The following is an 11,190-nucleotide window of genomic DNA, read 5'->3' as shown; positions in this document are numbered from 1 at the left end:
AGATCAACCCAGTAACTAAGTTTTGGTAAACCATTCTCTGCAAGCATGTAAAAAATAGGTCATTGAAATTGGGCTCCCCTTATTGACTTGGAAGATAAAATGAGAGCATTGTCCATTTGTTTTTATAATTGTATTTACACAAAATTATTTTGGTGTGATTTGGCTTTTTTGTTAAAAAATAGTACTAACATTAATATACAATTTAATGAAAAGGACATTTTATTTTTTTATGATGGTTCTATTGATTTAAAAATATGCTACATTTTGAATTTGTTAATTATATGGAAAATTCTTTACCTATGAATATAAATGGGCTGTGAAAAAACCTATTTTTTTACGGTCTATGGAAAAAACCCACTTTTACTCATTTTAAAATAGAACTAAATCACTACCTGTACACATTAAAAGAAATAAGAGAGAAAAAAAGACTTTAGATTACAGTTAAAGCCTTAAATCTGTCATTTGACTAAATTTGTAATATTTTTTATCCATTTCAATGTGAATTTCTTTTTTTATTTTAATTCCTGTATCTGTTTATTGTATTTGTCATATTTGATATAAGTAATTGATACTTTATTGCCCTTCTATGTTCACTGTTCAGAATATTAGAATGAATAAAAAAAGAAAGAAATTGGTCTCCCCTTGTGATGTCAGAAGGGGATCATACCGGCCCTTAGTGTACACTATCCAACCATGACACTGCCATTTAGTTTTTAAAAGGACACGCCCCATTTTTGGTCACACCTACAAAGTGGCAATTTTTACATGCTATAATAAATTATCTATATGGTACTTTGGGCTAGAACTTCACATACGTACTCTGGGGACACCAAAGATTTATTTGACATCTTAATTTACTACAAGCTTAAAAAAACTAAATGTATAGTAGTACTGTTGATGTCAGGTTAAATTGTTGGTCGAATTTTTTTTTATTTTTGACCTTAGTAAGAAAAAATAGAGATTTGTATCTTTATTATTTCAAGAAGACATTAACTGGGCTGTGTTAAAAATATCTCCCTGTAGGGGAAAGCCATTTTGTAGTGGTGTCCGAAATCAGTGGACATTAAGTGCACTTATTCAATCCCATATTGCACCACACGTTGAGTGTACAACCCATATACCCTCAATGTTTTTGTAAGCAAATATAATATAATCTTAACAGAGAATATCATATTTAAACGAAACATATGTAGCAATTAGTAGATGTTATAGTAGACAATGTCACACCAAGCATTTTACTTTACCAAATTATGTTTATTTACTGCTGACTTTTGTCAATAGAAACAACAGCTACAGCGTACAAACAAAGATTTTGAAATCTTTACCTCTACTATTTTCTCTGGAAATGTCTATGGAACATTACCTCTTATATGGAAGTTTTGTGAAAAACCGGAGTAAACAATGCACCACATATACTCATCACTTATGCATAGCACAAATGTAGCCTATATACAGTCATAATATTAATAGACCCGTGTCAACATTCAAATGTTATAAAATGTCACTAAAAGTATGGGATACTGTATTATTACGAGCGATGTACAGTATAAAGAAAATGTAGGCTATACTGGACAGGGACAGTACAACTAGAGTCAGTATTAAACAAGGAAGACCAGTTACAGATACAAAAATCTATCATACTTATATGCTGTCATAAAAAACAGATCCTGTCATTCTTCATGTCAAAATAAATTGAAGTCTATCAGATTTTACATTCTCTTAATAGTTAAAACATTAATCCCCTTTTTAAATTCACTTTTTGCAAGGCATAATTAATTGCCTGATTCCTGGTCCCCACATCTATCACCACCACGTAAAAATCAGTTTATAGAAGAAGTTGTGGCTCTTGAAGAGAAACCCTTTGTTGTGTGGCTGGATCTTAACATTATATCCTTTAGCTTCTATGTCCATTTTGATGCAGTCTAACAGGTCCTCCGCTGAAGCTGGAGCTTTCCAAGGACCAAAGCTCACCACTGATTCTTTCGGAGACCCGAGACTGTCAATGGCATCGTTGTATTTGGCCAAATCCTCTTCTGTCCTGACAACACACACGGTTATTGTAGAGTACCGTGAGGCGATGGCCTCGGCTCTGGCTACCTTTACAATCACCTCCAGGTTTTCACGGTAATTTGGCACACAGGTCAAGAACTGCTGTCTTCCCACCGACTCTCCAAAGAACTGAGGCGTCTCTTCGATGGCTTTGATCAGAGGTTTGATGTCGTAGTATAACGCATCTTTGTGCACTTCATGTAAGTGTTTAGTTGGGAGGCTCTCTGTTCTGAGGTACTCGAGGATGTACCCAAAGTAAGTCCCGTCACGATCTATAAAGTAACGACCCTCTGAATCCATCCGAGGTTTGGATGGCCCGTTAAACAGGTCTGCAAGTGTTGAGTTTGGGAACCTACGAATGGTGACGAGGGTGGTGCAGAAGACATGACCGCCGATATTGAGCTGTATAACTTGAGATTTCTGGAGATAAGGAAAACAGACACTTGAAGCTTTAGAACAAACTAAGTAGATTGATCGGATTGCTTGAAAGTTATTGGTCAACATTTTTTATAACTGATCTAAATTTGATGAAGTAACATCAGATGATCTACACTGTTTAGGCGCAATGACTTAAAACACAGTTAGAGAACATGAACTGAGTCATGTCATGCAATGCATAATGGACTTTAAATTACATTGTGGACTAAACTACATACAAAATTATTGACTAAAATACATATACTGTCAGAAAAAATGGTCAAAAATAGCCCTCTGTTGTCATTGGGGCAGTACCCTTTAAAAAGTACACATATGCACCTAAAGATTTCATATTAGTACCTCAGAGTAGGGCTGTCAAAAGATTAATCGCGACTAATTGCATACAAAATAAAAGTTTGTGTTTGCATATTATATTTGTGTGTGTATTGCGTGTAATTATTATGTATAAATACACAAATACATGTTAAGAAACATATTATTTATTTACATTTATATAAAAATGTTTCTTAAATACATACATGGGTGTGTGTGTTTGGATTTATATACAAAATTATTACACACAGTGCACACACATATATTATGCAAAAACAAACTTCTATTTTGTATGCGATTAATCGCGATTAATCTTTTGACAGTCCTACCTCAGAGGAACATATTGGTACCAAATGTATACATATCTGTACCTAAAAGGTACATATTAATTAAAAAAAAAATTTTATCATGTATTTTGGGATTGTTTAAGACTTAAACAAATAAAAAATAAAATGTTATTTACAAAGAAATTTGTACAATTGGAGTCTTTTGTTTTTATTTATCATTACACTTTGAGAGCTTTTAATGGCATGGTGGAAATTTGTGATTTTAAAAACTTTATTTTCATCTCAGGAAAAAATATTAGTTAAAATTGAAAACCCACATTAAAATTCTGTAGTATATTATAGTACTCGTAAATTAAATTGAAGGAAAAAATCCTAAATACTATAGGAAACCTTGGTATAAGAAAAATTAAAGTTTTTCAATTTACTATAGTTATTACTACAGCATACTATAGTAAATTGCAATATATTGTAACATAGTGATTATTATTTACTAAAGGTATTTTTACTATAGTAGTTTTTCACTTGGGAATCGCTCAAACGTTTTCCAGCTTCCTAGCTTCAAGTTTTCCTTGAGCTCTGTTTACTATTTGCTTTGAAGGTGGTGCTGCCAAGATCTACAGCAAATTTTACCACTGCGGAATGATACACACAAATAACAAAGTTTTAAACAACAGTAATGTTTTTGTAAGGTATGTTTTCTATTAAATGTTCTCATATAACCAAGACTTAGTCCTGGCTTAATCTGAACCCTGAAAACCGCCCTATAAAGTTTTAAGGGTGACATATTAGTGCTGTTAAACAGCTGTTACGTCAAATAAACTAATGAAGACGAAAACATAACTTATTCGTGTACTGTATAAGTCTTACCGAATGTACGGGTGCTGTAGACTGTTTTCCAGAAGATTTATAGTCTGGTAAACTCATAATGCGTAGTTTAAACCCCAGCTCTTGAAGCGGTCGACAGCTCAGCAGGTGCGTAACTTTATAAGATCCACCCATGATGCGTGCGCGCGCTTATACACTGTGACAGTGTGTGGCGGGGCCAGAAATCTTGAACTGAGTGGACCTTGATGAAATAGGGGGCCTCAATGCCTACTCTCAAATTACATCATTTTACAATAGTGATTAAACGGATTACAATACGTTCTTGAGTCTAATTAGCTACACTTATTTTTAGGATCAGCAAAAATGAAATAAAAAATAAGAATAAATCAAGAAATTATATCCATATGAAAATAGAAAACAACAAAGTGGTTAAGGTAAGTGGTTGCAATACATGTATTTAAGCTATGTTTAAAAAAAAAAGTAAAATAGTTTTAAAAAAGTTAAATAAGTTGATTGCAACCAATTACCACAAAAAATGAATAAATCATTTTTTTTTTCAGTGTAACAGTATTTAGGAACAGAAATAGAACAAATTGATAATAAAACTGTCTTCTCCATTCTATAAATGACATATAATGAATCTTTTTTAAAGCTATGGAAGTGATTTTCCTTTTGTTTTGTTTGATTAACACAGTGACACAAACCACAAATTTCGAACGAATAAGAACGGATCCGTGTACTGACACACACATCTGATTACTTTCTGCACTATTTGCGTTGACTTTAAGACATAAATGACTGTTCTTATGAGAATCCTTTTTAAAACTGTGGTATTCTTGGAATAATTTTGCGTGTATGTGTCCTGTCAAGCGTATTTTCTGTTTGCGTGCTTTTTGAAATGCGTCTCTCTGTGCGTGCGCTAATGAGCGTGCACACAAAAAACTGCTTGTTTTAACATTTTCTTCGGCTCAAATGGTTTAAAATAACTTGGATGTTAACATGTGCAAGGTTTAAAAACACATACAAATGACAAACCTTTTATAGAAATATTTATTATTATATTAATTTAGTTATTTCAGAATGATGCGTATTTGAGCGATTATTATTATTATTAGAGGATAATTCATGCGTGATTTCTTCGGCTTTTACACAAAAATATTTTGTCTCTTCTGAGTGGGCCAGTGCCACCGCGACAGGTACACAGAGGTAGAACAGCACTACACCTACAAGAGGATCTTTCTTTTCATTATAAAATGTCTTGAGGTTCATTCCCATATAATTCGTTTCTGCTACCAACACAAAAACGTACTATTGTGTTCCTTACAAACAATGCACAACTATAACCATCGTAGTACTGCACAAAGTTATGTTCATAACAGTTTCTGTAAGATTCTGAGTTTCAGGGTTTAAGTTTGTATTCAACATATCATTTTACTTAAGGGTTAATGTTACACTGCTGACCTGGTTGCAACTTCACAATTGCATTGCGAGTCTGGAATGGGGATCAGCGTTGTACGATACAAATACACAATATTAATGTCTTAAATAGTTCTTAAATTAACAGCACTATCAGATGAAACAATTAACTCCATAGGTCAACAAACGGCAAAACCAGTTTCTTAAAATGGTAATATCTTGACCATAAACTTCAAATCACAAAAAATATCTTGTACGGTTTACATTTAGCATCTGGCAGACGCTTTTATCCAAAGTGACGTGCAGTGCATTACAAAGTATACATTTGTTATCAGAAAGTGTGTTACCTAGGTTTGAATTTGTGACTATTTGCACTGCTAACACAATGCTCTACCATTGCCATAAAACGAAGTATGGGCAGATATTTGCTGTGGTTCACAAAGGAAACGGGATACAATCAAATACCAGCAGTGTTTAGGTTCAGATTTCGTGAAACATCAGAATCCAGTTTAAAACTACTAAAAGCTTTAAGCATCGAAACCATTCACAACATTTGTAAAACAAAGTTGAGTCAAATAAAGACACACTGTTCTTAAACCCCCCATTTATTTATGTTTTATACAGAAAAGTCTTGATCTTCCATCAATGGCTCCTGAACCTGTAAGAGACAAACATCCAATTAGATAAACAATATAATTCCCAAACATAAATCGGTCATCTAACAGAAATTAAACGCTCAATAAACCCTTCTCAGACAAATGCCTCGGTGTCTTCAATCTAATAGGACACACATCTCTGAGAACCTAAAGCCAGAAGCACAGAACGTGACCCTGACCCAGAATCCTCAGGGACTCGCGCCCTAATCCGTCTCGTCATCGTATCATCACTGAAGGGGATGTCAGGTGATTTTAAGGGGCTGGGACACAAGTCCACCAGTAGTTTACGTTTAATAGGCAGAACTACAACAGCTTATTCTGACAACACTCCTAGACTCATAAATGATGCTTTGTAAGTTTACCAGTTTATGCAGTCGGCACTGGAGTTCCCTGTGGCATAACGGGGACTTCGGGCTTAGCCCCCTTCTGTTCAGACACTGGGGTGGTGGGGAGAACCTCATCCTTGGGCTCCACAATGCTGACGTGGTCAGGAAGAGGCTTCTTGGGGCCAATCTTACCGCTGGGGTCCCAGGGAAGCATGATTTTCACCTTGATTCCAAGCACACCTATAGACAGGTAATTGTATGTATATATTAGGATAACGATAAAATACGATTATACAGTTATGCAAACAACCTTCTCAGACTAACGCCTCTATATCTTCACGCCACTATGAAGAATCAAGGACAGATGTACAGACATTGGCCAAGAATCTTGTTCTAGTTCAATTTTTCATCACAGAAGGGATGATTGTTTGATACAATAAGCATTGCTACATTAAACTAATCTACATTCATTTTAAGAGGCGTGTACAATCCAATGTTTTGAATTACTCACGTCAAACCAGTCATCACCATTCGTGATATGACAAGAATGCAAATATATGAACAGGATTTAAGCTACAACACACCCTTCTCAGACAAATGCCTCGATGTCTTCAATCTAAGAGGACAAACATGTCTGAAGACCTAAAGCCAGAGGCACAGAACGTGACCCTGACCCAGAATCCTCAGAGATGCGCCCCAATCCGACTCGTCATCGTATCATCACTGAAGGGAATGTCAAAGTTAGGGACCTAAGCCCACCGAGTACTTGCACTGTGCTAAAATAGATACCCGACCACAACTAAGCACCCAAAAAAAGTTTTAATAACCTAAACATTATTTGTGAAACGACACAAAAGTTGAATTTACTCACCCTGCCTAAGCAGTACATGGCGAACAGCTGTGTCAACATAGTAGTTAACAGGGTCTCCACTGTGGATCATCAGGCCATCCACAAACTTCATGGACTTGGCTCTCTGACCTCTCAGCTTACCAGAGACAACCACCTCGCAACCTTTGGCTCCACTCTCCATGATAAAACGGAGCACACCATAGCAGGCCCTGGAGAAAACAAACATGATATGAAATTACAAATGCGAAGAAAACTGAGACAATGCAATCCAGACATAATCCTGGTCTTTATCAGTACGTGACATTGCTCGCCTTTGTCCCTTCTCAGACAAATGCCTCGATGTCTTCAAGCTAGAAGGACCGTCTGCTTTGAGGACCTGTAACCAGACGCACAGAACGTGCTCCTGATCCAGCATCCTCAAACAGAACTGGTCCTATTCCGACTCGTCATCGTATCATCACCGAAGGGAATTTAACATGCATGGAAACTAATACGTGTGCATTATGACACCAATGCATGCTGGGAAGGAAACTCACCTACGGACGGCCAGACCCCCAAGCAGCTTGTAGCGCAGTGACTCTGCCTGAGCAATGGCACACAGACCACGGGTGGCGACCTTCTCAGCGTACAGCTACAACAAACCAATGGACAATATGTGAGAACAAGCAATCTAAATGCAATCTTTTATAATAAAACTGATATCCGCGTTGCTTGGCGACCATGTTGCTATATTATCCATCCATCTTCACCTAAGAGGCGTGTATAATCTGATGTTTTGAATCACTGACATCAAACCAGTCATCACCATTTGTGATAGGACAAGAATGCAAATATATGAACAGGATTTCAGCTACAACAGACCCTTCTCAGACAAATGCCTCGATGTCTTCAATCTAAGAGGACAAACATGTCTGAAAACCTAAAGCCAGAGGCACAGAACGTGACCCTGACCCAGAATCCTCAGAGATGCACCCCAATCCGACTCGTCATCGTATCATCACTGAAGGGAATGTAAAAATTAGGGACCTAAGACCACAGAGTATATGCACTGTGCTAAAATAGATAACAGACCACAACCAATGTTTTAATAATTTAAACATTATTTGAGAAATTACACAAAAGTTGAATTTACTCACCCTGCCCAATCAGTACATGGCGGACAGATGTGTCAACATAGTAGTTAACAGTAGTTAATTTTGTTCCAAATACTTTATCAATATAATTAAACTTTTTGTTCCTGTGCATTTTTATAAAACTTTACCAGGTATATGAAAAGTTGTATAAAAGGAATAAGTGTGTGAAGTTGTGGTTTACATATGAACGTAGTACTCATTGCTGAACATAATCCTCACAAAATCTAACATGGTTTTAGTTACACTTAAAATATATAGTGTTCAGGGTTTGAAATGAACACCCCTGGCCAAATGGGGGTAAAATCAGCTGTGGGGGGCAACATTGTCAATTTGGCAGGTTACTTTTTATAAATTATGTTAAATTGTTGAAGACATTGAAGATAATAATGTGACGATAACTAGCCAGAATTACTAAAAAATAAAGTCGCCCCAAACCACCAACCAAACTGGGCATGAATGTCTTGTTTATTCGTGTGTCTCTATCAGTTCCCTACCTCGGTAGGTCATGAATCTTTGACAGGTGATTTGGTAATTAAAGCAAGACATCACCACTGATAGTGCATCATGCAGAAAGTACATCTTTGACTTAAACTGGTTAAGAACAGTATGAAAAACACTTTATTGTGCTTCATGTAGTACAGACAAGAACAAAGTCCAATAAAAAGGACAGTGCTTTAGTCCGGCGTTAATATTAAATATAAAATTTTTAGTATATAAATATACGAGTAATGGAATTTATTCAATGCTTTATTTGATGTTCATTGTACGGTGTTGATTTTAAAAGACAGTTTTGGTGAAAAGGACAAGGGTAGAAGTTCTAGTAGAAATGGGAAAAAGTTAGTTTCAAACCCTGATAGTGTTGGTAAATTAACTTTTCACTGTGTTTTCTATTTTGACAGCCACTGTCACCATGGACTGCTGTTGTATGTATAATAATACTGCAAGGCATGAAGAAAAAAAAACGTGCGCGTTTCAAACAGATCGGGAACAACTACATGACTATCCTTTACCATCATCTTGCTTAAGATAAGACAGCGAACAATATGACATCACCTGACCCAATCTTACCTCAACACTGCCCTCGGGGAAACCAAAACGCTTCTGAACCACAGCAGTAAGTTCACGAATGCGGCGCCCCTTCTCTCCCAGGACATTCTGGGTTCTGAAAAGATGTCGACTGGTTAGTATGAGTAGGTAACTTTCTGAAGTACATAAGGAAATTCAAAATTTATTTCTGACCTGGTAGCCAAGATGATGATCTCTGTTCTTGTCGGTGTGACACGGACCTCTACGCCGGAGTATCCATCCTCAGCCAACTCTCGGGTCAGAAACTCATTCAGCTCGGCTTTGAAGATTCCATCCGATACAAACTGAAAAAAAATCAAACATTTATATGATTAATAAAGAAATCATACAACAGATACAGAATACAAGACAAAAAATACACGTTATATAAAATACCTCTATGATAACTGTTAACTCTTTACCAAGATCACAATTACTATGCCTTTATGTATGTTTTGGGCTTTATTTCGGTTGGATAATGTTAACATCCTATCCAAATTTACGAGGAAAGACCAACACAGAGACCATAAGTTTCAATTAAAACCAATACAGCTCCCATTTTAACGATTAAAACCGTTATTTACCTATAGTTAAGTTACTATAATTTGTTTTAGCAAGGAGTTGCAATTAACACATAAAATACTTCACATTTTAAAGGCAATGTTAATCATTTTCAAACAAAAGTAAAAACATTTGCAGAGAAACATACATACTACTTGCCTGACACAAACTTAACATTAACCATACGTGAATTAAATGTCATTTTCTAACATTTCAGAAATAAATTAAATGCAACAGGTCTATTTCTAAATCATATTTTTATACGCGTGAACTCTTCAAGTGTAAATATGAAAGTAGTCAGAGCAGCAGCGCGACTACCTGCCATGTTTTACCTCAGATTCGCCGCCGACAGCATCTAGACCAATCACTCTTTACTACACTATAAAATCATCATCTGAACTTCTTGAACAATAACGACGTATTGTTGCTATTATATCCGACTCGTATTTCTCATCTCCGCTCTATAATTCGCATATTATGGGTGAAATTCATACCAACCTTTCTCTTCTTCGAGATTTGCACCGCCATCTTGCCGGAGGCCGCAGACAGGAAAGGAATGGGCGTAGAAGCGGAAATAGATTTATGACACGGGATCACTTCCGTATGACCTAATGTGGTCATGGGTATTGTAGTTTTTACATAGCCGTCATCATCATTACTGTCACAGTTTTTTCCTCTTGTGTAGCGATATCAATATTTTTATGCTAATATATACACTCGCGGAAAAACTAAGAGACAATTCCAGTTTGCCTTAAATCGAAGCCATTTCAGGTAAGACATTAGCATTGTGTTGTTGAAAATGAATTTGAACTTGTTTTAGCAGTATTCAATATTGTTATTTTGACCAATTTTCCCCATTTCACTTTTAAGTAAGTAAATGCAAATATATATAAAAATGCTGTTGATAGTTGACAGAATGAAACAAAATAAACATTTTACTTAATATCTATGAATAATACATTTTGGAAAAACTGAAAAAAATCTTGGTCTCCTAATTTTTTCCCTTGGCTCCTATATATATATATATATATATATATATATATATATATATATATATATATATATATATATATATATATATATATATATATATATATATATATATATATATATATATATATATATATATATATATATATATATATATATATATATATATAATAAACAAAATATATATAGATATAAACACACAATATATTTTGGATTACACTAAACTGTACAAAAAATAAAAAATAAATAAATATAATAATAAAATAAGCACAGGGTAATTAA

The 11,190-nt window shown here is 35.3% G+C and overlaps 2 protein-coding genes and 4 non-coding genes across 6 annotated transcripts; all 6 read right to left on the bottom strand.

Moving 5' to 3' along the window:
• Window positions 1-1,162: 1,162 nt before the first annotated feature.
• Window positions 1,163-4,102, bottom strand: kctd14 (potassium channel tetramerization domain containing 14). The gene is made up of 2 exons (XM_065282736.2): window positions 3,954-4,102; window positions 1,163-2,469 (listed from the first exon to the last, which is right to left on the bottom strand). Exons 1-2 carry the CDS (start codon window positions 4,083-4,085, stop codon window positions 1,804-1,806), a joined length of 798 nt encoding a protein of 265 aa, XP_065138808.2. The 5' UTR covers window positions 4,086-4,102; the 3' UTR covers window positions 1,163-1,803.
• A 1,814-nt stretch (window positions 4,103-5,916) lies between these two features.
• On the bottom strand, window positions 5,917-10,521 carry rps3 (ribosomal protein S3). Its single transcript, XM_065283742.2, has 7 exons — window positions 10,417-10,521; window positions 9,532-9,662; window positions 9,361-9,454; window positions 7,696-7,790; window positions 7,181-7,368; window positions 6,346-6,549; window positions 5,917-5,985 (listed from the first exon to the last, which is right to left on the bottom strand). Exons 1-6 carry the CDS (start codon window positions 10,444-10,446, stop codon window positions 6,350-6,352), a joined length of 738 nt encoding a protein of 245 aa, XP_065139814.2. The 5' UTR covers window positions 10,447-10,521; the 3' UTR covers window positions 5,917-5,985; window positions 6,346-6,349.
• On the bottom strand, window positions 6,073-6,219 carry LOC135774040 (small nucleolar RNA SNORD15). Its single transcript, XR_010543612.1, has one exon. It is a non-coding gene; the product is annotated as a small nucleolar RNA SNORD15 (small nucleolar RNA).
• LOC135774037 (small nucleolar RNA SNORD15) lies at window positions 6,894-7,038 on the bottom strand. The gene has a single exon (XR_010543609.2). It is a non-coding gene; the product is annotated as a small nucleolar RNA SNORD15 (small nucleolar RNA).
• Window positions 7,478-7,625, bottom strand: LOC135774038 (small nucleolar RNA SNORD15). The gene has a single exon (XR_010543610.2). It is a non-coding gene; the product is annotated as a small nucleolar RNA SNORD15 (small nucleolar RNA).
• Window positions 8,021-8,165, bottom strand: LOC135774039 (small nucleolar RNA SNORD15). Its single transcript, XR_010543611.2, has one exon. It is a non-coding gene; the product is annotated as a small nucleolar RNA SNORD15 (small nucleolar RNA).
• Window positions 10,522-11,190: the final 669 nt, after the last annotated feature.

This window comes from Paramisgurnus dabryanus, chromosome 9, assembly GCF_030506205.2.
Source record: "Paramisgurnus dabryanus chromosome 9, PD_genome_1.1, whole genome shotgun sequence".
NCBI lineage: Eukaryota > Metazoa > Chordata > Actinopteri > Cypriniformes > Cobitidae > Paramisgurnus > Paramisgurnus dabryanus.
This window is presented reverse-complemented; position numbering and strand designations above follow the sequence as displayed.